General features: G+C 40.1%; 1 protein-coding gene across 1 annotated transcript in view; it reads left to right on the top strand.

The window, feature by feature from the left end:
• The window catches only part of Msh4 (mutS homolog 4), a 61,767-nt gene extending 36,076 nt beyond the window's left edge, over positions 1–25,691 (top strand). The window contains exons 15-19 of the mRNA XM_052731885.1: positions 8,902–9,020; positions 10,337–10,465; positions 19,804–19,978; positions 21,185–21,273; positions 25,459–25,691. Of these exons, the coding sequence (XP_052587845.1) occupies positions 8,902–9,020; positions 10,337–10,465; positions 19,804–19,978; positions 21,185–21,273; positions 25,459–25,650 (704 nt within the window). The 3' untranslated portion in view covers positions 25,651–25,691. The remainder of the gene's footprint in view (positions 1–8,901; positions 9,021–10,336; positions 10,466–19,803; positions 19,979–21,184; positions 21,274–25,458) is intronic.
• The last annotated feature ends 66 nt before the right edge of the window (positions 25,692–25,757 follow it).

Raw genomic sequence — 25,757 nt, 5'->3', positions numbered from 1 at the left:
GGAGTCCCACAAGAACACCAAGCTACTCAGCTGTAACATATATGTAACATATATACAGAGAACCTAGGTCAGACCCCTATAGGCTCCCTGACCTCTTTGAGCCCCCATGAGTCCCGGTCAGTTGATTCTGTGGGCCATGTTTTCATGGTGTCTCTGACCCCTCTAGTTCCTCTGATCCTTCTTCCCCCTCCTCTGCAGGACTCCCTGAACACTGCCTAATGTTTGGGCAGGGACTCTGCATCTGCTTCCATCTGCTGGATGAAGTCTCTCTGGTTTCTTTGATGAGGATTCTGCTAGGCTCCAGTCCCAGAACACCCTGCAGACAGGACAAACTTTAGGTCTAGGTTTTGTGGCCGGATTGGTATCCTATTTCCTCCACTTGAGGCCTTGCCTGGTTGCAGAAGATGGCCAGTTCAGGCTCCATGTCACCCATTACTAGGAATCTTTGCTAGGGATACTCTCATAGAGTCCATGGAGTTTCCATTGCACTAGGTTTCCACCTCACCCCAAAACAGCCCCCAATTCCAGTTGTTTTTCCCAGCGTTTTCTCCCCTACCACTTGATCCCTCCTGTTTCCAACCCTTCCCAACCCCAGTCCACTCATGAAATCTATTCTGTTTTCCCTTATCAGGGAGATCCTTGAGTCCCTCCTTAAGCCTTTCTTGTTACTTAGCCACTCTGGGTCTGTGGACTGTAGCATGACTATCTTTTACTTTACATCTAGTATCCACTTATAAGTGAGTACACACCATGTTTGTCTTTCTGGGTCTGGGTTACCCCTCATTCAGGATGACTTTTTTCAAGTTCTATCCATTTGCCTGAAATTTCATGATGTCTTTGTTTTTAACAGTTGAGTAATACTCCATTGTGTAAATGTACCATATTATCTTTGTCCATTCTTCAGTTGAGGGGCATTTAGGTTGTTTCCAGTTTCTGACTGTTATGAATAAAGCTACTGTGAACATAGTTGAGCAAGTGTCCTTATGATAGGATGGAGCTTCCTTTGGGTATATGCCCAAGAGTGGTATAGTTGGGTCTTGAGGTAGATTGATTCCCAATATTCTGAGGAACTGCCACAGTGATTTCCACAGTGGCTGTATAAGTTTGCACTCCCACCAACAGTGGAGGAGTGTTCCCCTTGCTCCACACCCTCACCAGCATGAAGTGTCACTTGTGTTTTGATCTTAGCCATTCTGACAGGTGTAAGATGGAATCTCAAAGTCATTTTGATTTCCATTTCCCTGATGGCTGAGGATGTTGAACATTGCTTTAAGTGCTTCTCAGCCATTTGAGTTTCCTCTGTTGAGAATTGTGTTTAGATCTGTATCCCCATTTTTTAACAATAGTTTTTTGTCTTTTTGTTTTCGTTTTATTTTTAAAGATTTATTTATCTATTATGTATACACTGTTCTGCCTGCATATATGCCTGCACACCAGAAGAGGGCACCATATTTCATTGTAGATGGTTGTGAGCCACCATGTGGTTGCTGGGAATTGAACTCAGGGCCTATGGAATAACAGCCAGTGCTCTTAACCTCTGAGCTATCTCTCTTAACCCCTGTACTCCATTTTTTAATTGGATTATTTAATTTGTTGATGTCTAGTTTCTTGAGTTCTTTATATATTTTTGATATTAGCCCTCTGTCAGATAGGGGGTTGGTAAAAATCTTTTCCCATTCTGTAGACTGCCATTTTGTCCAATTGATAGTGGGGTTTTTTTTTTTGTTTGTTTTGTTTTGTTTTTGCCTTATAGAAGCCTTTCTGTTTCATGAGGTTCCATTTATTAACTGTTGATCTTAGTATGTGCACTCTTGGTGTTCTCTTCTGTCTCCTGTGCCACTGCATTCAAGGATAGTCTTCATTTCTTTTCTGTCAGGTTCAGTGTATCTGGTTTTATATTGAGGTCTTTGATCCATTTGGACTTAAGTTTTGTGCATGGTGATACATTTAGATCGATTTGCATTCTTCTGCATGCTGACATGCAGTGAGATCAGCACCATTTGTAGAAATATTTTCTTTTTTCCATTGTATATTTCTGGCTTCCTTATCAAAAGTGTCCATAGGTGTGTGGATTTATGTCTGGGTCATTGATTCAATTCCACTGATCATTGTGACTGTTTTTATGCCAATACCAGGTGGTCTTTATTACAGCTCTGTAGTACAGCTTGAAATCATGGATAGTGATATCCCCAGTTCTTTGGTTGTATAAGATTATTTTAGCTATCCTGGGTTTGTTTGTTTGTTTGTTTGTTTGTTTTTTTGGCTTGTTTTTTTAAATATGAAGTTGAGCATTGTTCTTTCAAGATCTGTAAATAATTGTACTGGAATTTTATTGGAGATTGCGTTGAATCTATAGATTGCTTTTGGTAGGGTGGCCATTTTTACTATGTTAATCCAACTGATTCATGAGCATGGGAGATCTTTCCATCTTCTGATATCTTCTTCAATTTCCTTTTTCAAAGACTTGAAGTTTTTATCATACAGGTCTTTTACTTGCTTAGTTAGAGTTACCCGAAGATATTTTATATTATTTGTAGCTACTGTGAAGGGTGGTGTTTCCTTGATTTCTTTTTCAGACCATTTGTCATTTCTATATAGGAGGACTGCTGATTTTTTTAGTTAATTTTGTATTTTGTATCCAGCCACTTTGCTGAGGGTGTTTATCAGCTGTAGGAGTTCTCTGAGAGAAACTTTGGGGTCTCTTATATATACTATGATATCATATGCAAATAGTGATTCTTTGACTTCTTCTTTTCCAATTTGTATCTCCTTGATCTTCTTTAGTTGTCTTATTGCTCTAGCTAGAACTTTAAATACAATATTGGATGGATATGGGGAGAGTGAGCAACCTTGCCTTGTCTCTGATTTTAGTGAAATTGTTTATCTTCATTTAATTTGATGTTGGTTGTCAGCTTGCTGCATATTGCCTTTATTATGTTTAGGTATTTCCCTTGTATTCCTGACTTTTATCGTGAAGGGGTTTTGGATTTTGTCAAAGGCTATTTTAGCATCTAATAAGTTGATCATGTGTGGGGTGTGTGTGTGTGTGTGTGTGTGTGTGTGTGTGTGTGTGTGTTTAATTTCAGTTTGTTTATATATTGGATTACATTGACAGATTTTTCATTTGTTGAACCATCCCTGCATCTCTGAGATGAAGCCTACTTGGCTATGGTGAATGATTTTTTTGATGCGTTCTTGCATTCAGTTTGTGAATATTTTATTGAATATTTTTGCATCCATGTTCATGAGGAAAATTGGTCTGTAAACCCCCCCCCCCTTTTGAGTCTTCGTCTCATTTAGGTATTAGGGTCACTATGGCCTCATAAAGTGAATTTGGCAAAGTTCCTATTTTGTGGAACAATTTGAGGAATATTGGTGTTAGCTCTTCTTTGAAAGTCTGGTAGAACTCTGTGCTAAAACTGTCTGACCCTGGGCTTTTTTCGGTTAGGAGACTTTCAATGACTGCTTCTATTTCCTTTGGAGTTGTAGGTCTATTTAAATTGTTTTTCTTAACTTTGATAAGTGGTATGTATCAAGAAAATTGTCTTTCATTTAGATTTCCAATTTTGTGGAGTACAGGTTTTTGAAGTATGATCTAATGATTCTTTTTGATTTCCTCAGTATCTGCTGTTATGACCCCTCTTTTTGTTTCTGATTTTTGTTAATTTGAATATTCTCTCTCTGCCTTCTAATTAGTTTGGATAAGGATTTGTCTATCATGTTGATTTTCTTGAAGAACCAACTCTTTGTTTCATTGATTCTTTGTATTGTTCTCTTTGTTTCTATTTTATTGATTTCAGCCCTCAGTTTGATTATTTCCTTCCATCTATTCTTCTTGGGTGTGTTTGCTTCTTTTTGTTCTAGAGCTTTCAGGTGTGCTATTAATTTGCTACTATGAGATCTCTCCAATTTCTTTATAAAGGCCCTTAGTGCTATGAACTTTCCTCTTCACATTGCTTTCATTGTGTCCCATAGGTTTGGGTATGTTGTACATTCTCATTTGTTTTCATTGAATTCTAGGAAATATTTCATTCTTTTATTTTTGCCTTGACTTGGGAGTCATTCAGTATGTAATTGTTCAGTTTCTATGAGTTTGTAGGCTTTCTGTTGTTTCTGTTGTTGTTGAAATCCAACTTTAATCCGTGGTGGTCAGATAGGATACAGGGAGTTATTTCAGTTTTCTTGTATCTTTTGAGACTTGCTTTGTGACTGAGTACGTGGTCAGTTTTGAAAAATATTCTATGAGGTGTTGAAAAGATATATTCTTTTGTGTTTGGGTGAAATATTGTGTAGATATCTGAATGTCCATTTGATTCATAATGTCTGTTAGCTCTATTATTTTTCTGTTTAGTTTTTGTCTTGATAACCTGTCCATTGGTGAGAGTTAGATATTGAAGCTTCCCACTGTTAATGTATGAGGTTCAATGTGTGATTTAAGCTTTAGTGATATTTCTTTTACAAATGTGGGTGCCCTTGCTTCTGAGGCATAGATGTTAAGAATTGAAATGTCATCTTGGTGGATTTTTTCTTTGATGAATATGAAATGTCCTTCATCTCTTTTGTTTAATTTTGGTTTGAAGTCTTTTTTGTTACATATTAGAATAGCCACACCAGCTTGCTTCTTAGATCATTTGTTTGGAAAATCTTTTTCCAACCTTTTACTCTGAGGTAGTGTCTATCTTTGATGTTGAGGTATGTTTCTATTATGCAGCAGATGGATGGATCCTGTTTTCATATCCATTCTGTTAGCATGTGCCTTTTTATTGAAGAATTGAGTCCATTGATATTGAGAGATATTAATGATCAGTGATTGTTAATTCCTGTTATTTTGTTGTTGTTGGTGGTGGTGGTGGTGGTGATGGTGTGTGTGTGTGTGTGTGTGTGTGTGTGTGTGTGTGTGTGTGTGTGTGTGTTTCCCTTGTTTGGATTTTGCTGGTGTGAGATTATTTATTGCCTGTGTTTTTGTAGGTGTAGTTAACTTCCTTGAGTTGGAGTTTTCCTTCTGTAGGGCTGGATTTGTGGATAGATATTATTTAAATTTGACTTTGTCATGAAATATCTTATTTTCTCCATCTATGGTGATTGAGAAATTTTTTTGGGTATAGTATTCTGGGCTGGCATGCTTGGTCTCTTACAGTCTTGAAGACAGCTGTCCAGGTTCTTCTGGCTTTTAGAGTCTCCATTGAGAAGTCAGGTGTAATTCTAATAGGTCTGCTTTTGTATGTTACTTGGCCTTTTTCCCTTACAATTTTTAATAATCTTTCTTTGTTCTGTATCTTTTGTGTTTTGATTATTATGTGGGGTAAGAACTTTCTTTTCTGGTCCAATCTATTTGGTGTTCTTTAATTTTATTGTATCTTTATAGGCATCTCCTTCTTTAGGTTAAGAAATGTTTCTTCTATGATTTTGTTAAATATATTTTCTGGATTTTTGAACTGGGATTCTTTTCCTTCTTCTATTCCTATTATTCTTAGGTTTCATCTTTTCATAATGTCCAGATTTCCTGGATGTTTTATGTGTTAGGAGTTTTTTTAGATTTAACATTTTCTTTGACCGGTGGATCTATTTCTTTTATTGTATCTTCACCGCCTGAGATTCTCTCTTCTATCTCTTGTATTTTCTTGGTGATACTTGAGTCTATAGTTCATTTTCACTTACCCAGATTTTTCCACTTCCAGAATTCCCTCAGTTTGTGTTTTCTTTATTGCTTCTATTTTTGATTTTCAGGTCTTGAATATTTTCCTTCACCTGTTTGTTTTTTCTTGGCTTTCTTGGCATTCTTTTAGAGATTTGATTTCCTCCAAGTTTTTTGGTTGCTTTTCCTTGATTTCTTTAAGGGATTTTTCTTTCATTTTATCTTTAAGGACCTTATCATCTTCATAAAGTTGTTTTTAAGGTCATTTTCTTGTGCTTCAGCTGCATTGGAATATTCAGGTCTTGCTGTCGTAGGATAGCTGGGCTCTGGTGGTGCCATACTGCCCTGCCTGTTGTTGATTATGTTCTTACACTGGCATTTAGGTATCTGAGTTTGAGATGATGATAGGTCTAGGTGCTGATTTCTAAGTTCATGTTTGTTGGATAGGTGTTTTGTTCCTTGGTTGCTGTTTGCTCTTTGGTCTTCTGGTCTTTGTACCTTGGATTTCTGGCCAGTGGCATGGCCTCTGATCTAGTAGGGACTCTCTGTCCAAGTTGAGGGCTGACCTTCTGGTGGTTGGCTTGACTTTTGGTGCAGCAGGGGTCTCTGTTCTTCTGACTGATTTGGTCTGCACCTGAGCAGTGGAAGTCCTCCAGAGTTGGAGAGGGGGCTGGCTTTGGGGAGGGTGATGAGGTGGGAGGGTATGGGCAATGGATCTTTGGGAACAGAATCTAGGGGTTAGGCAGTTCAGCTGGCAGGCAGGTCACTCACCTGTTCTTCTGTCTGGTGTGGCCTGCACCCAAGCAGTGGAAGTTGGACACAGAGTAGGTCTTTAATGAATATTTGCTCATTGTCTGAATAATGAAGGTCAGGATGCAAATGTTGGCTACAGTCATCCAGGATCAGTTCTGGGCTGTAGGTTACCATACTTGTCCCAGTGGGTAATCTTGAGTTCACTGTTCTGGGCACTTTCTTCTGTCTTGTGTTTATTATCATAAAGCATAGCTTCCTTATCTGATTGATACTCATCAAAGTCTAACAAGTATTATTGTGGCCTCCAAATTATAGGTGAATTAATAAAACACTGAGGGTTATTTGTCTAGGGTCTTGGCCTCTGAGAGACAGTGCCCTGATTCACACCCAGGTCCTTTCCTAAGCTAGCACCTTTTATAGACAACAGAAACCTAGCAAGTTGCTCCTACATCTTGGAGGAATAGTTTGTATTTTGTTTTGTGCCACATACTTCTGAGTCAAATTCTAGCTGTCACCTCATTATTTACTTTCAGCACTACTTATTATATGAGTATAAAGTATTAGAGCCTGCTCTAGTTTTATAGTCCCTGCTCTGTGTATGTATCTGTGCTCCATGCATGTGTGTGTGTGTGTGTTTGTGTGTATTCCCTGCATGTGTGTGTTTGTGTTCTGTGCATGTGTATATGTTTGTGTGTGTGTGTGTGTGCTCCATGCATGTGTGAGTGTTTGTGTGTGTGTTCTATGCATGTGTGTGTATATGTGTGTGTGTGTGTGTGTGTGTGTGTGTTCCATGCATGTGTGTGTGTAGGTGCACACAACCACATGGGAAAGCTAGAGGATGGATGTTGGATGTCATCCTCTATCATGCTCTTTTTTGTCTTGAAATAAGGCCTCTCAATTGAAACCAGAAATTCTGTTTGGACTTGGCTGGCCAGCCATGAGCTTCCAGGATCTGCTTGTCTTTGCTCCCTAGTGTTGGAGTTACAGCACTAGGTTCCCCAGCTTGTCACGTGGGTGCAAGGTGTTTAAACTCAGGTTCCCATGCACGTGCTTTTACCTACTGATGTCTCTCCAGCTTCTAGTGTCTGCCTTTAAGCTAATTTTAAAGTGTGGCAGTGTGGAAGAGCTACATTCTCAGAGCTTTGTGACCCTGACTTCCATATTCTCTTTGCTAAAATGAGGAAAGCCACACCCATCTCAGTGGGCCACTTGGTCAGTCAGAGGTGAGCATAGAAGATGCCTAGTGGGAAGAGAGCGGGCTGCTGGTGCCGTTAGCACTTGTAGTGTAGACCAGTCACCTGACGATTGCTCTTTCCCCTGTGGTCTCACTCCTCAGCCAGGCCCTGCTCTCCACCCTTCTCTTACCAGATCCTGGGGTGATCTCACTTGCTTTCCTTCCTGTAGCATGAATCTTAAATGGTCTTATTATTAAAAGTAAACCTGAAGCCAGGTATTGGGGTGAATGCTGAAAGATCAGAGAAGCAGAACAAGCCACAGCCACCTCACCTTGCTAATTCCTCAGCTGATCCTGTTTCCTCAGACTGGAAGCCTCTGAGTCCTCATCCAAATGGATCTCAGCTGAACTGTGCTGCTCAAAGCCTAAAAGCTTAACCAGCTAAAAGCTTCTAGTTTCTGGTCTTCATGCCTTATATACCTTTCTGCTTTCTGCCCTCACTCCCTGGGATTAAAGGCTCACTTTCTGGGATTAAAGGCGTGAGTCACCATGCTTGGCTGTATCCTTGAACACATGGATTTCTGCCTCTGGAATACTAAGATTAAAGGCGTGTGCTACCACTGCCTATCCTCTATGTTTAATATTGTGGCTGTTCTGTTCTCTGACCCCAGATAAGTTTATTAGTGTGCACAATATTCTGGGGAACACAATGCCACCACACCTTCCTTCCATTATATCATTGTTATCCACACAGGGCTCTGTGAGATACGTTTCCCATTCTACATTCTTATTTTATCTTATGACGTTAGAATGACTTTCATGTCACATAATGCAGAAGGATGGGTGACATAACTCACTTTTTGGTTATATGTTTTATTGTCCTGCTTTGCACACATTTCTTCATGTTTTGTAGAGACAGACATTATTTGTATGTTACAGTGATTTTCATCAATTTGACCCTCATCCACATGTCCTTCAATTTCATTTATGAGCTTCACATGCATGCCTTTGAGGTTTCTCTTTTGAATGTTATCAGTTAACTATATAACTTAGTCAGTTAAGCAGTTTAAAGTGATCTCTTTCCAATGGAGTTGAGCATCAGATCAAACACTATCTATCCCATTTGGGTTTGTAGATAACTTTGTATGGCAGGCCCGTCTCCCCTATGAGAAGAGGTAGTTTAAGCACTAGCTTATGCAGAGAGCAGGAGAGCCAACGCCATGCTCTGTAACTCCACCTACGTCACTCTGTGCACCACACAATCCTACCCTAGAGCCGAGAAGCACGTTGTTGTAGGATCTGGTTTCTAAAACACTTCAGTACTCCTTTTATTTCACAGGTTCTTATGTTCCAGCAGAATATGCCTCCTTTAGGATCACTGAGCAGATTTTCACAAGAATCAGTACTGACGATGATATTGAAACAAATTCATCGACGTTTATGAAAGAGATGAAAGAGGTAACAAAGCTTCCCTGGGTTGAAAGTGTGTGAAGTGTCCTGGCATGCAGAGTTGCTGCTGCACTTTAGGTCCTGAGAGCCAGAGGGCAGTCAAAGACAGCTTCCTAGTGTGTCTTTGTGGAGTGGAAGCCAATGCTTCACAGGAAGTACAGCTTCTTTAGAAGGCTAATGTGGCCGTACCTGTTTGTGTGTGGAATATCTGACTTTTCAGAAGGCAGTGGCTGCGTTACATACAACTAGTTGTTCTACTTTGGCTGAACTTTGAAATTAAAGATGATTGTGTTAGAAGGCTTTAAAATGCACTGTCTTTGCCTTTATGAACAAGGAGAATGAGAGTGCTCATTTCCCACCAGTGTGCACCTTTCTGTTTCTGGTCTGGCAAACACCAGCTCTGTTTGAGACTAAGAGAAGTAAACAGAGTTCTGAGGACATCTGCATTTAAGTAGGATGTATGGGTCACTATGCAATTAGATTTCCTTTCTGCATGTGTATATAAAATGGGGCAAATAAACATACAGTTGCTTAGTGTGTATATGATGCTTGTGGGGATTCTAGCAATATTCTACATACATGAAGGTATGTCTTTTATTTTATTTTTAATTTATTATTTGAGAAAGGGTTTCACTATATATAACCCTCCCAGGCTGGCCACCAATTCACAGAGATCCACCTGCCTCTGCCTGTCGGGTACTAGCATCACAGCTGTGCACCACTATCCACCAGGAAGTGTGTCTTTTGAATGGAACCCTTGTTCCATAAAAAGCTACTATGCTATAATATGATGAAGTGGAATTCTGTATTTTTAGAAAGAGATTGATATTTTCCAGGGAGGAAGATTTCTATCAATTTAAGTCTCGTTTGTTGGTTATGGATTTAAACTTGTTAAATCAATGTATTGCTTTCAATATCTTGTTCTGTTTTTAGCAAATACAAGTAAGTTTTGAAGTAAATAAGTTTTGAATTGGTTTTCAACATTTTATGATGGTGATTGGTCATTTGTGGAGAAGGAAATGGCCATCTTTATGTTTTATTTCAGCATTTAGTTCACTGCTTTGCTTCTCTGTATTATAGATAATACTGTTGTTGTCTCATACATATGTAGATGTCTGTCTTTATATATGAGTTATTTGGGTGGAATTATTAGTCATGAGATTTTTCTGAAAGAAAAGCAATGTGTTATTTTTCTCCTCAGTGGGATTTCTCTATTAAAATACATTTCACATAGATGTATTAATAAAGAGACTGATTTCACTTGTTTTCTAGGAGATTGGCATCGGCTTGGTTACAGTGAATAGTATTAAAATTATGTCTTCCAGATAGCATATATTCTGCATAATGCTAATGACAAGTCACTCATATTAATTGATGAGCTTGGTAGAGGCACTAATACAGAAGAAGGCATTGGAATTTCTTACGCTGTCTGTGAGCATCTGCTGAGCATAAAGGTATACTTCCCTGTTCATTCCAAACGGTGTGTCTCATATATGTAATATGACTGGATCTTTTTTAATTAATTAATTTATTTATTTATTAATATTTTTTTATTTTTTATTTTTAATTTTGCAATACAATTCAGTTCTACATATCAGCCATGGATTCCCTTGTTCTCCCCCTCCGGCCCCCCTCACCTTCCCCCCAGCCCAACCCCCATTTCCACCTCCTCCAGGGCAAAGCCTCCCCTGTGGACTGAGATCAACCTGGTAGACTCAGTCCAGGTAGATCCAGTCCCCTCCTCCCAGGCCGAGCCAAGCGATCCTGCATAGGCCCCAGGTTTCAAACAGCCAACTCATGCAATGAGCACAGGACCCGGTCCCACTGCCTGGATGTCTCCCAAACAGATCAAGCCAATAAACTGTCTCACCCATTCAGAGGGACTGATCCAGTTGGTGACCCCTCAGCCATTGGTTCATAGTTCATGTGTTTCCATTCGTTTGGCTATTTGTCCCTGTGCATTATCCAACCTTGGTCTCAACAATTCTCGCTCATATAAACCCTCCTCATTCTCGCTAATTGGACTCCCAGAGATCCACCCGGGGCCTAGCCATGGATCTCTACATCCAGATCCCTCAGTAGTTGGATGAGGTTTCTAGCACGACAATTAGGGTGTTTGGCCTTCCCATCACCAGAGTAGGTCAGTTTGGGCTGTATCTCTACCATTGGCAGCAGTCTGTTGTGGGGGTATCTTTGTGGATTTCTGTGGGCCTCTCTAGCACTTTGCTTCTTCCTATTCTCATGTGGTCTTCATTTACCACGGTCTCCTATTCCTTGTTCTCCCTCTCTGTTGTTGATCCAGCTGGGATCTCCCGCTCCCCCAAGCTCTCTTTCCCTCGACCCCCACTCATGTCCAGGCTATTCATGTAGATCTCTTCCATTTCTCCGTCATTGGGCGATCCCTGTGTCTTTCTTGGGGTCCTGTTTTCCAGGTAGCCTCCCTGATGATGTGAGTAGCAGTCCAGTCATCCTTGTTTCACATCTAGTATCCTCCTATGAGTGAATACATACCATGTTTGTCTTTCTGAGTCTGGGTTACCTCACTCAGGATGATTTTTTCTAGATCCATCCATTTGTCTGCAAACCTCATGATGTCATTGTTTTTCTTTGCTGAGTAGTATTCCGTTGTGTATATGTACTACATTTTGTTTATCCATTCTTCAGTTGAAGGGCATCTAGGTTGTTTCCATGTTCTGGCTATTACAAACAGTGCTGATATGAACATAGCTGAACAAGTGCTCTTGTGGTGTGGTTGAGCATTCCTTGGGTATATGCCCAAGAGTGGTATAGCTGGATCTTGGGGGAGATGGATTCCCAATTTTCTAAGAAAGCGCCATATTGATTTCCAAAGTGGTTGTACAAGCTTGCATTCCCACCAGCAGTGGAGGAGAGTTCCCCTAGCTCCACATCCTCTCCAGCATAAGGTGTCTTCAGTGTTTTTGATCTTAGCCATTCTGACAGGCGTAAGGTGGTATCTCAGAGTTGTTTTGATTTGCATTTCCCTGATGATTAGGGATGTTGAGCAATTCCTTAAATGTCTTTCGGCCATTTGAGTTTCCTCTGTTGAGAATTCTCTGTTTAGTTCTATAGCCCATTTCTTAATTGGACTGTTGGGCATTTTGATGTCTTAATTTCTTGAGTTCCTTATATATTCTGGATATCATTCCTCTGTCAGATGTGGGGTTGGTGAAGATCTTTTCCCATTCTGTAGGCTGTCGCTTTGCCTTGTTGACCGTATCCTTTGCTCTACAAAAGCTTCTCAGTTTCAAGAGGTCCCATTGATTGATTGTTTCTCTCAGTGTCTGTGCTACTGGTGTTCTGTTTAGGAAGTAGTCTCCTATGCCAATGCGTTCAAGACTACTTCCTACTTTCTCTTCTAGCAGGTTCAGAGTAGCTGGATTTATGTTGAGGTCCTTGATCCACTTGGACTTAAGTTTTGTGCACGGTGATAGATATGGATCTATTTGCAGCCTTCTACATGTTGATATCCAGTTATGCCAGCACCATTTGTTGAAGATGCTTTCTTTTTTCCATTGTGCACTTTTGGCTTCTTTGTCAAAAATTATATGTTCATAGGTGTGCGGATTAATGTCAGGGTCTTCAGTTCGATTCCATTGGTCTACATGTCGGTTTTATGCCAGTACCAAGCTGTTTTTATTACTGTAGCTCTATAGTAGAGCTTGAAGTCAGGGATTGTGATGCCTCCAGAGGTTGTGTTATTGTACAGGATTCTTTTGGCTATCCTGGGTTTTTTATTTTTCCATATGAAGTTGAGTATTATTCTGTCCAGGTCTGTGAAGAATTGTGTTGGTATTTTGATGGGGATTGCATTGAATCTGTAGATTGCTTTTGGTAAGATTGCCGTTTTTACTGTTAGTCCTGCCTATCCATGAGCATGGGAGATCTTTCCATTTTCTGACATCTTCTTCAATTTCTTTTTTCAGGGACTTAAAGTTCTTGTCATATAGGTCCTTCACTTGCTTGGTTAGTGTTACCCCAAGGTATTTTATGTCATTTGTGGCTATTGTAAAGGGTGATAAATCTCTGATTTCCTTCTCAACTTCTTTGTCCATTGTATATAGGAGGGCTACTGATTTTTTTGAGTTGATCTTGTATCCTTCTATGTTGCTGAAGGTGTTTATAAGCTGTATCAGTTCCTTGGTGGAATCTTTGGGGTCGCTCAAGTATACTATCATGCAAATAGGGAAATAGGGATCTGCAAATAGGGAAAGCTTGACTTCTTCCTTTCCAATTTGTATGCCCTTAATCTCCTTATGTTGTCTTATTGCTCTGGCTAGAACTTCAAGTACTATATTGAATAAGTATGGGGAGAGCGGACAGCCTTGCCTTGTTCCTGATTTTAGTGGAATTGCTTTGAATTTCTCTCCATTTAATTTGATGTTGGCTGTTGGCTTGCTGTAAATTGTCTTTATTATGTTTAGGTATGTTCCCTGTATTCCTGATCACTCCAAGACCTTTATCATGAAGGGGTGTTGGATTTTGTCAAATGCCTTTTCTGCATCTAGTGAGATGATCATGTGGTTTTTTTCTTTGAGTTTGTTTATGTGGTGTATTACATTGACAGACTTCCGTATGTTGAACCACCCTTGCATCCCTGGAATGAAGCCTACTTGATCATGGTGGATAATTGTTTTGATGTGTTCTTGGAGTCTGTTTGCCAGTATTTTATTGAGTATTTTTGCATCAAAGGTCTGTAGTTCTCTTTCTTTGTTGTATCCTTGTTTGGTTTAGGAATCAGGGTAATTGTAGCCTCATAGAAGGAGTTTGGTAATGTTCCTTCTCTTTCTATTGTGTGGAACAATTTAGAGAGTATTGGTATTAACTCTTCTTTGAAGATCTGGTAGAATTCTGTGCTGAAACCATCTGGTCCTGGGCTTTTTTTGGTTGGGAGACTTTTAATGACTGTTTCTATTTCGTTAGGGGTTATTGGACTATTTAAATAGTTTATCTGGTCTTGATTTAACTTAGGTATGTGGTACCTATCCAGAAAGTTATCCATTTCTTTTAGGTTTTCCAGTTTTGTGGAGTAGAGGTTTTTGAAGTATGACCTAATGATTCTCTGGATTTCCTCAATGTCTGTTGTTATGTCCCCCTTTTCATTTCTGATTTTGTTGATTTGGATGCTCTCTCTCTGTCTTTTGGTTAGTTTGGATAAGGGCTTGTCTATCTTGTTGATTTTCTCAAAGAACCAACTCTTTGTTTCATTAATTTTTTGTATTGTTCTCTTTGTTTCTATTTTATTGATTTCAGCTCTCACTTTGATAATTTCCTGGCGTCTATTTTTCCTGGGAGACTTTGCTTCTTCTTGTTCTAGAGCTTTTAGATGTGCTGTTAAGTCACTAGTGTGAGATTTCTCCAACTTATTTATGTGGGCATTTAGTGCTATGAATTTCCCTCTTAGTACTGCTTTCATAGTGTCCCATAGGTTTGGATATGTGGTATCTTCATTTTCGTTGATCTCTAGGAAGTTTTTAATTTCTTTCTTTATTTCTTCCTTAACCCATTGGTGATTCAGTTGAGTATTATTCAGTTTCCATGAGATTGTAGGTTTTCTGTAGTTTTTGTTGTTGTTGAAATCCAACTTTAGACCATGGTGGTCTGATAGAACACAGGAGGCTATTCCAATTGTTTTGTATCTGTTGAGATTTGTTTTGTGGCCAAGTATGTGGTCGATTTTAGAGAAGGTTCCATGGGGTGCTGAGAAGAAGGTATATTCTTTTTTGTTAGGTTGGAATATTCTGTAGATATCGATTAAGTCCATTTGAGTCATGACATCAGTTAAGTCCTTTATTTCTCTGTTAAGTTTCGATTTGGGAGATCTGTCCAATGGTGAAAGTGGGGTGTTGAGGTCTCCCACTATTAATGTGTGGGGTTTTATATGTGATTTAAGCTTTAATAATGCTTCTTTTACATATGTGGGTGCCCTTGTGTTTGGGGCATAAATGTTCAGAATTGAGACTTCATCTTGGTGGATCTTTCCTGTGATGAGTATGTAATGCCCTTCTTGATCTCTTTTGATTGATTTTAGTTTGAAGTCTATTTTGTTGGATATCAGGATGGCTACACCCACTTGTTTCTTAAGACCGTTTGATTGGAAAGTCTTTTCCCAGCCTTTTATTTTTAGGTAGTGTCTATCTTTGAATTTGAGATGTGTTTCTTGTATGCAGCAGAAAGATGGGTCCTGCTTTCGTATCCATTCTGTAAGCCTATGTCTTTTTATAGGTGAATTAAGTCCATTGATATTGAGGGATATTAATGACCAGTGATTGTTCATTCCTGTTATTTTTTGGTGGTGATGTGTGTGTACTTCTCTTCGTTGGGGTTTACTGCTGTGGCTTTATCTATTGCCTGTGTTTTCGAGGGTGTATCTGACTTCCTTAGGTTGGAATTTTCCTTCTAGTGCTTTCTGTAGAACTGGGTTTGTGGATAAGTATTGTTTAAATCTGGTTTTGTCTTGGAATGTCTTGTTCACTCCGTCTATGATGATTGAAAGTTTTGCTGGGTATATTAGTCTAGGCTGGCATCCATGGTCTCTTAGTGTCTGCATTACATCTGTCCAGGTCCTTCTGGCTTTCAAAGTCTCCATTGAGAAATCGGGTGTTATTCTGATGGGTTTGCCTTTATAAGTCACTTGGCCTTTTTTCTTTGCTGCTCTTAATATTTTTTCTTTATTCTGTACGTTTAGTTGTTTAATTATTATGTGGCAAGGGGACTTTTTTTGGTGGTCTAGTCTGTTTGGTGTTCTATAGGCTTCTTGTATCTTCATAGGCATTTCCTTCTTTAAGTTGGGAAAGTTTTCTTCTATGATCTTGTTGAATATATTTTCTGTGCCCTTGAGTTGGTATTCTTCTCCTTCTTCTACCCCTATTATTCGTAGGTTTGGTCTTTTCATGGTGTCCCAAATTTCTTGGACATTTTGGTTCATGACTTTGTTGGCTTTAGTGTTTTCTTTAACTGATGAATCTATTTCTTCTACTGTATCTTCAACGCCAGAGATCCTCTCTTCCATCTCTTGCATTCTGCTGGTTATACTTGCATCTGAAGTTCCCGATCGTTTACTCAGATTTTCTATTTCCAGCATTCCCAAGTCCGGGGAAGGATGGGAGCTCTTTTCTCTTCTCTCTTCTCTCTCCTCTCTCTCTCCTCTCTCTCTCTCTCTCTCTCTCTCTCTCTCTCTCTCCCCCTCTCTCTCTCTACCCCCCCTCTCTCCCCCTCTCTCTCCTCTCCCTCCCTCCCCCAGAGAAGTCTGGGGCAGGATGGGAGCTGGGGGCCGGCCTCTAAGTCTCAGGAAGAGGCTGGGGGCTAGGGCGGATGGGCATGGGTCCAGGGCGTGGAGATTGCAGGGTCTGCCGGGGGTCTTGGAGAGGGGGATCCTTCCCGGTGGGGCTAGAAGGGAACCTGCCCGGTGGCCAGAACCTGGGGCCAAGTTGGGCAGGTCTTCCCCGGAGTGGCTGGTGCCCAGGGATGGGGTCCGGGCCTAGCCAGGGCACTCACCTGTGCTCCAGAAGGGAAGTCCAGGGCAGGATGGGAGCTGGGGGCCGGCCTCTAAGTCTCAGGAAGTGGGTGGGGTCTCGGGCGGATGGGCGTGGGTGCAGGGCGTGGAAATTGCAGGGTCTGCCGGGGGTCTTGGAGAAGGGGATCCTTCCCGGTGGGCTAGAAGGGAACCTGGGGTCATGTTGGGCAGGTCTTCCCCGGAGTGGCTGGTGCCCAGGGATGGGGTCCGGGCCTAGCCAGGGCACTCACCTGTGCTCCAGAAGGGAAGTCCGGGCATATGACTGGATCTTATCAGCACCCACAAATAGCTTTTTAAACAATTTTGGATAGAAAATGCACACTGCATTTTTGTTTTATTTATACTAAAAGTAGAAATAATTACTATTGTGTATACATGATACAGACAAGGAGTAAAATTGAGAACTACAAATAATGCAAAAGTCAGTTGGCTTTAATTTAATCAAATTGGATAACAAAATATGAAGGTATTTTCAGAGTTGTTTCCACATGTAATAATGTTAGTGGCATCACAGAACAAAATATGGCACTGAACACTTGATGTAATGCCATCGGAAATATTCATTACCTACCTAAAGAAAATAGGCTCTCACAAATTATGTAAAAATTAATTTTGCTCTATTAGTAAGCTAATTTAGAAAATTATTTCTTAGATGATCACTCAAAATATGTACAGATATGAGAAATGTAAAAAATACATTCTCATAATTAAAGTACTTTAAAATGTCCCTAAGGAGGTTTTTTATAAATCTTAAACAAGAGCTCCCCAATGATTCATTATACAGAATGAGAAACTATTCTAATTTAAATAAGACTATGTGACAAGTCAGAAGTGATGTTAATATTAATACACAATATTTTAGGTAATTTCAAGTGTCAGCCAAACTTTCTCATGTGAACAAGATGTGTGTGTACTCAAGACAAAAAGGAAGTGGGTATGTGTATGTGTCAGTCTGACTAGCCACAAATGGTGGACAGTTGGTTAGACGTTATTTGGAGAATGGCTGTGGGGTATTTCTAGAAGTGAACAGCTGAATCGCAGACTGAGTCTACAAGATGGGTTTCTTGCTGTCTTTAGGCTCTAGCATGCCATTTCCAAATTGAAGCCTGATGGCATTCAGCTAGAATTGCCTCATAGCTCCCCTGAGTCTTTAGCTTACCAACTGTTGGTTACAGAACTTGTTAGCTTCTGTGATCATGTACCAAGTCTTTGTAATGAGTACATGTGCATAAGCACACACATGCACACACATACATGGGCCCTGTGAGTCTGATTCTTTCAAGACCCCTAACTGATATAGTACCCATTTCTGTGATATTCTGCAGTATCTAAGAGTAGTTATCTGTTACAGGATATTTGATTACACCATGAACACTAAGATCTCATTATTTATTGGAAAAACCTGTTTCTAGTTGTGGTGTGGCTCAGCCCTAGATTACACCTTTAATCCAAGAGCTTTCTGCTTGAATATTGTAAACAGGATTAAATAAAGTCAACCATAGGTCAAGAGGCAGAGGAAGCAACCAGTTGACAGGAAGTGAACATGGATTAATAAGAAAGAAACATAGAGAGTAAGAGGGAGTCAGGAGGGCAGACACAGGAAGGAGAAGGGAGGGACATTGAGTTGGGGGAGACTTGTTTGAGATGGAAGGAGAGAGGAGAGGCTTCTGGGATGACAGTGGAGGAGGAAGGTAAGCTGGGTGCTTTTCTGTGCCTCTCTAAGCTAGCAGGCTTTCACCCCAGCATCTGGCTCCTGAGTGTTTATTGGTAAAATCGAATGATTGAGATTTTGTTTAAAATGACAGTTATCTCCAGTGACACTTTAAAATACCTTTTCTAGTAGAAACTTAGAAGCTTGTGTTTCCTCTTACTTTTAAGGTGCTTACAGTTAGTTATTTCACCTAGAACCAATCCTTGATGTCTAGTGCAATGTTTGCCATCTATAGGCCCTGAAAAACCCATTTTTATGTTGAATAACCTAATAGAGTTTATAAAGTTTTGTTGTTGGTGGTGATGATGGTGTGTGTGTGTGTGTGTGTGTGTGTGTGTGTGTGTGTGTGTGTGTGTGTGTGTGTGTGTGCGCGCGCGCGCGCACGCAGATAAGGATCTAACCCAGGGCCTGGCACATAGTACCTGAGTACTCTACCACAGAGCGACATCTGCAACCCTTGATGCATATTTCTAAGCAGGTTATTTTCAAACACAGCCGTCAGCCTCCAAGCCATGCAGAGGCCAATTCGCCACCAGTCTTGCTCTTTTATATCAGTGCCCTCCCATGAGACTTGCTCCACAAGACCAGACTAACTCCTCCCAAGAGCTGTGCTCATGACCTCTCGCTGATCCCTCCTCTTAAAGGTCCCCTATGTCTCTGTATTGTCACATGGAGGCTCAGATGCCAGCAGTTAACTTGTGCAGGACACACCCCAGCAGTATCCAGACCACATTGGTCATAGATTGTGGAGTATTTCCATGTTTAATCACACATCAAATCTTCCCTTTCTTTGTTATAATCTTTGGTTGAGAAATTTTGCCAGCTAAATATTTAATTTTCTTTCTTTTGAGACAGAATCTTGCTCTGCAGCCCTACTAGATGGCCTGTTACCCTCTTTGTGACCCAAATTGGTCCCAAACTCTCAGCAGCCCCCCGCTTCAGCTTCTCAAGTGTTGGGATTTCAGGAATGTTAATATTTAAATTTTAACCAATCCTCATCAGTTTCTCATGTGTGATATCTTAAAACATAACCAGTTATTCAGATCTCTCTTTTATTTATTAAAACTGAAAACTGCAAGGAGTTTAACCTTGGATCTAATCCCTGGCACCAAGAAAGAAAACAAGAAAAAACAAACACAAAGTGAAATCTTTGAGAATTCAGACACCTAATGTAACTGATTAACACCATGTGCTAACACTCCCTGTAGAAGTGCGAAGTTTGTGAACTGTTAGGAAGTCCTGTGAGTGTGTGGGCAGGAGAGCTGTGCTACCGCCCTAACAAGTGACCACCTCCCTAGTAGCTTTATCTCTGGTGAACTTGTTCTCTTTCACACAATATACTGTGCATGTACAAAGCTGACCTTTGATTGTATATAAACTTCAAACCCATGAACTGATCATGTTTGCCTCCAAGATGCTGGTTTTATTCCTGTGTCTTTGCAAGGCTAGTTGGAAAGGTAAGCTAATGTGTTATGTTTAAATAGTTAAAATTGAATTTTCTAGATAATTTAGAAGTACTAATCCTTACTGTCTGTTGTATGTTCTAGGCATTTACACTCTTCACGACCCATTTCCTGGAACTATGCTCCATAGATGCCCTGTATCTTAATGTAGAAAACATGCATTTTGAAGTTCAACATGTAAAGAATACCTCAAGAAATAAAGATGCAATTTTGTATACTTACAAACTTTCCAGGGGACTCACAGAAGAAAAAAACTATGGTACTGCATATAGAATTACATGTAGACATCAAAACAGTACATGTCTCTTAAGGCAAACCTCCTTTCCCCTTTATTTGGCTGTCGCTCATTCTTCCCAGTGTTTATATGCTTTCTAAGACTCCAGCGTCTTTGTCAAACTCAGATTATATAAGTTTATGTTCCTTGATTTATATTTATATCAACTGAACTGAGCCAGTAACTGTAGAATTACAATAATACCTGAAAGGCCTAGAAGTATTGGCTTGTTAGAAAGTATAATTTTTTTTAAAAGAGATTTGTTTATTTTTATTTTATGTATATGAGTGTTTTGTCTGCATGTATGTGTGTGCACCTGTGTGGCTGGTGCACAAGGTGGACAGAAGAGAGTGTTGGATCCTCTGGAACTGGAGTTACAGGCGGTTGTAAACTATGATGTTGGTGCTGGGAATTGAACCTCAGTCCTCTGGAAGAGCAGCCAGTGTTCTTAGCCAGTGAGCCATCTCTCCAGCCCCAGTATAACAGTTTATATTTACAAATTATATAATTGAAAATATTGTACTTCCTACACACTCATTGCCACAGTCTTTTTGTTTTCAGTTTCAAGGTATTTTATAATTCAGTCTAAAAATCTTAAAATGAAATATGCCAAACCATGATATTCTCAAACTCTTGTCAACTACTTTCCAGGTAAATCATTGTGTAGCATGCACATTTTCAGGTCCTGGAGGTTTTCAACTTACCTGTGCACTGAAATCTCCAAAAATGGCTCTTCTCTATTTGTATGATCCCTGTGAGAAAGAAATCAATAACTGCTTTATTTTTTAAAGTGGGAAATGAACTAGACAACTTCCTTGCTTCTAATCCTTATTATTCTCAATTCCATTATCGAGGAAATTGGGTGAGATAGGGATAATTTGTCATGTATATGGAGTCATCAGGATTCAGTGAATTGTCATAGGTCAGCCACTGTTTTAGTAAGCCTAGCAATCAGTATTTTCTCAGTGAGCATGTGGGCTGCTCCTGTTGCTTTTAAAACCATAAAGACAGTAAACTGTTGGCACGCAGGCAGCCTATGGAATGGTATCTGCATGGATCAGGGGCGGGGGGGTAGTTGGCACTTGGGATTTGTGTAAGGCAGTCATGGAAGAATTTTGGTCTGCTAGATGGAGGAGCACACAGCTGAGACTAGATAGAAATGATTTAAAGTCTGTTTTTCTGTAATTTTAGGTTTAAAAGCTGCAGAGGCCTCCTCACTTCCACCATCGATTGTCTTGGATGCCAGAGAGATCACAACACAAATCACAAGGCAAATTTTGGTAAAAAAAAAAAAAATAATAAGAAAGATAGTTAAAGTCTACATTTCCTTACTATACAGCATACTTTGTTGTACACGTAGCCACTCAAGTAAGCCCTTGCCCAGATCCAAGGTCTGTATACACCCCGTGACCCTCTTGTACTGTTCTGACGCCATGAGTGCCACGTTTTCAGTCTCAGTGTTCTTACATACGCTGACTCCAGCCTCTGCGTGTGTGTGTGTGTGAGCACAGTTTAGCATGCAGAGGGAGGGACAACATTAGGTGAAGAGAATGCCAGTCACTAAAAGATAGAGAGTTGACTGTTTCTCTCAATTTAACTCTGTTACGGTTTTTTGGGGGGCAGTTATAGTAGATTAAGTGTATGAAATATTTCAATATATGTTTTATTATAGCTTTTGATCTAAACATATTCATAATCAAAGTATTTAAGATAGAAAATCCAATTCCTAAGTAAAGAAAAGTTTTTTTTAAATACTAGATTGTTATAACTTTTCCTAGCAGACCAACTAGTAACAGACAAATTCTGTTCCTGTAATTGCAGCTAACTTTATTTTAAGAAAGTAAATCTATTTGAAATGTGCATTTAAAAAAATTGCCTGTGCTTGGCGGTGGTGGTGCACGACTTTAATTCCAGCACTTGGGAGGTAGGGGCAGGCAGATCTTTGTGAGTTTGAGGCCTGCCTAGTCTACAGAGCGAGATCCAGGAAAGGTGCAAAGCTACACAGAAAAACCTTGTCTCAAAAAACAAAAAACAAAAACAAAAAAAAATTGAAAACTTTTTTCTTTATTTCATAGTGTTTCAAAAAATCCAGTGTTCAGTATATTGAGCTAAGTGTAGGGTGAAAAAATTCTGCAAGAATAGTTGTCTGTATTTAAACTCTTTTTGTTATTGTTGGGTTTTTTGCTTTAGGTTTTTGTTGGTTTGGGGACGGCAAGGTAGCTCAGGGTGGCCTGTTATTCCAGGTCCTTCTGTCTCAGTCTCCTAAGTGCTGGGATTTGCAGGCATGTAACAGCACCAGGTTCATCTGTCATTTTTTCATGTGTTAGTCCTTTGATTTCCTGGACTATCTGTGAGTTCACTTGCCTAATCATCATTCAAATCCCTTTACGAGCCATTTGGACATTGCTCTCCTTCTGAAGAACTTTGATCACCTTATTCTTCCCATTACGCGGTGTCAAACTCCAGTTACCAACCAGCTCTCCTCCTCCGTTAGTCTTTCCGGCTTTAGCTTTCCTAATGGTGTCGAGGAGTGTTCAGGACAGGTTCGTGTTATGCACTGTAAATCTGTGTGTTAGCTTTGCTGCATAATTGATGTCTTCCGCTCACTGACCTGACTTCCTTAGGTAGCTTTGTCAGACATTTCCATTTGTTTTGAGCATTTGATGCCCTCAGTGGCTGAAGATAATGTACTGATGTGCATTAGAAGAACTTGGCGTCATCTTCATAGTTCTTTGTAATCCCCGTACACCCTGTGGTGTTTCTGCCTTACACTTGCCTTGCACCTCCCTTGGTTGTGTCTCCACGTATCCCATAACACCACCTTATAGAGAAACAGCATTTCAGGTGTTCTAAGTGCCTTTCCACTCCTTTGTTGTCCACCAAGACCCGCTCTCTTGGCTGCCTTCCTTTCCTTTTGCCCCATGTTTTCTTCACTTGGTTTTCCTTTCTCTGAATATGCTTAGTGCTTCTTCACAGAAATCTTTTCCGCTGGTTCTTACAGTTCTCTCTGTCCTCCTCTTACTCTAGAGTGATCTTCCTTGCTTCTCCCACGACTCACATACAGACTGAAACTTGTCATCCCTTTATTGAACTTTCTCTGGAGTTGCACCTAATCGGAAACCACCTATCCTTCCTGCACCCTCGCCCACCCGGCCCTCCTGTGTTCCTCCCACTCTCCTCCTTTCCCTGTCCCCAGCTCTGTGCTGGCAGCTGTTGCTTATTTTCCTGGAAGGTTTGACTCTGCAGGCCTTTCACCCTCCCTCTCTCTTCTTCACTAAAGCCTTTTCTTTTCTCACTCAGGATGTCTGGAAGGGGTTTGCCCCAACCCCCTTTGTATAATCTGTAGTGTTAGTGGTCTTTTCTCCCCACAGCTTCTGTTTTCAGTTCTGCTAACACTGAATCTTCATGTATTTTCTCCATATTTCCCATAATACCTTTTGAGATGATTTTTTAAATTATATTTATTTATTTGTGTGTGATATATTGGAGGGCACATGCCACAGTTTGTGTCTGTCTGTCTGTCTGTCTCTCTCTTGGGGTGTGTGTGTGTGTGTGTGTGTGTGTGTGTGTGTGTGTGTGTGTGTGTGTGAGAGAGAGAGAGAGAGAGAGAGAGAGAGAGAGAGAGAGAGAGTCAGAGGAGTTAGTTAACAGGAGTTTGTTCTCTCTATCATCTGGGTCCCAGGGATTAAACTCAAGTCATCAGGCTTGGTGACAAGCACCTTTACCTGTTGAGGCATCTTGCCAACACTCCTTTAATATATTCACCTGTTTTTAAATCAAAATTTGAATTATCATCTGTTGACAAAAAGAAATCTGTCTGTTCACTTCCAAGTATCCCTCCCCATCATAGCCATATGTGACTCCTACCTCACAAGCATGTCTCATTAAGACCATTTGCTAATTCTTTTTCCTAATTCATCCTATACACATTCCACATTGTCTCTCAGTGCATAATTACTATGCCTAATCAGAAGCTGTCAGTCACTGCTTATCAAGTTAAAGTTGAGCCTTTAAAGTTTTGTATAATTATTTCACAAAATGCAGCTCTAACGCCACTAGGGATCCTGGGCACTGCCTTCATCTCCCAAGTCTCGCATGGCTCAAGATTTGCCCTTTTGCCCAGTTTTGCTTTAGAGTCTCCTTTTGTTTCTTTATGCCACCCTTATCCCACATCAGTCAGTTTCACATAATTTGCATCTCTGTCCCTTGTAATTTCCCTGGTTGTGTTCCAAGTCTCTGGGATGCCTGCTTTAGCTGTTTCTCTACCCAAAACTCTCTCTTCATGGCTCTTCTACCAGTCAAGTTTGGCTCCAGATTCTCCATCTTATGTAAGCTTTGCCTGATCTGAGCTGGAAGTGGGCTTCCCTTCTCTGAGCATTGTGCATCTCTCTTACAGAACTTTCCATAACTGCCACAGTCAATTGCTGTAGACAGGCCTGGAAGACTGTAAGCTGCTGGAGTTCCATTATCACATCAAGTGTGGACATGGTTGTAGGCCCAATAGACACCCGGACACAAGCTTTGGTGCCTGGAACAGATGCCCAGTAACTTTTATATAAATGAGAATAATTAATTAGGTACCAAATAGATGATTAAACATATGATAATCTTATTCTATTTTATAGAATCATACTCCTAAAAAAAAAAAAAGAATCATACTCCTTTTACTGTAGTGAAAGAAGGGAAAATAGAGTCATAGAGAGAATTGTCTGCCACGGAAAAAGAGTTGAGGAGATAATACTTCTGGAAAACTTACTAGGATTTCCCAAGTAGTTAGTGTTGAAAATGTTGATTTCTTTATCTAGCTCAGTCAAATATGTAAATTATAAGTTTAATAAATTCTACCTCCATTCCCAAGTCCATCTTCTAGTCCTGTTGGAAGATGGTATATTTTAAGTATTATTTTTGGATATCCTTAAGTATCATTGGTTAAAATCAGTCATAATTTTATATCTCAATTTATGTTCATTTTTAAATGTATTTTACTTCTCTGGCAATATTTTCTGTAGGCTCCAACAGTTTTTTTGTATCATTTGGGCAGGGGGTTTTCTGATGACTCCTCTTATCCCTGGGTGACATTTAAAATCATGGCTGCTGCCCAGCAGTGAGCAGTGCTGTTGTCCCAACACCTTTGAGAACAAAGTGTGTTTGCACACCCGTCTCCTTGCTGGACTTTATTACTTTTCAGTATTTTGTTTATGAATTTGACTGATTTAACAAGATTTTTTCTTTAAATATTATTTGCAAAGAGACAAGTCTTCCATAAAGTGGTAAACGTTCATGGGAAATTTAATTCTCCAGGATAGCACTTAAGTGTGTGTGTGTGTGTGTGTGTGTGTGTGTGTGTGTGTGTGAAAGAGAGAGAGAGAGACCTTGAGTTCCTATTTCTATGAAAGGAGATAGGATAGTACCAAAATATGAATTAAATGCATATTTATGGTGTAATTTCTATGTTTGAATAACAGCAAAGTCAAAGGAGTTGCCCTGAGATGGATAGGTGGAGAGTTGTGTACCATCTTGCCACAAGGCTTGTCCAGGCCGCCCGAAACTCTCAGCTGGAACCAGACAAACTACGGACATATCTGAGTAATCTCAAGAAGAAGTACGAAGAGGACTTCCCCAGGGCTGCAGACCTTCCAGAGAGGACCGAGGAATAAGAGCTCACAGATTATTCACTAACTGCAGCTCAGTTGCTTAGTTTTAGATTTTAATTGAAAATTGCAGTATATTAACTTCAGAATTTTTTTTTTTTTTTTTTTTTTTT

This window comes from Peromyscus californicus, unplaced genomic scaffold (assembly GCF_007827085.1).
Source record: "Peromyscus californicus insignis strain IS unplaced genomic scaffold, ASM782708v3 Scaffold_9__1_contigs__length_137607984, whole genome shotgun sequence".
NCBI classification, from domain to species: domain Eukaryota; kingdom Metazoa; phylum Chordata; class Mammalia; order Rodentia; family Cricetidae; genus Peromyscus; species Peromyscus californicus.
The sequence above is the reverse complement of the archived record's forward strand: the minus strand, read 5'-3'. Positions and strand labels throughout refer to the sequence as shown.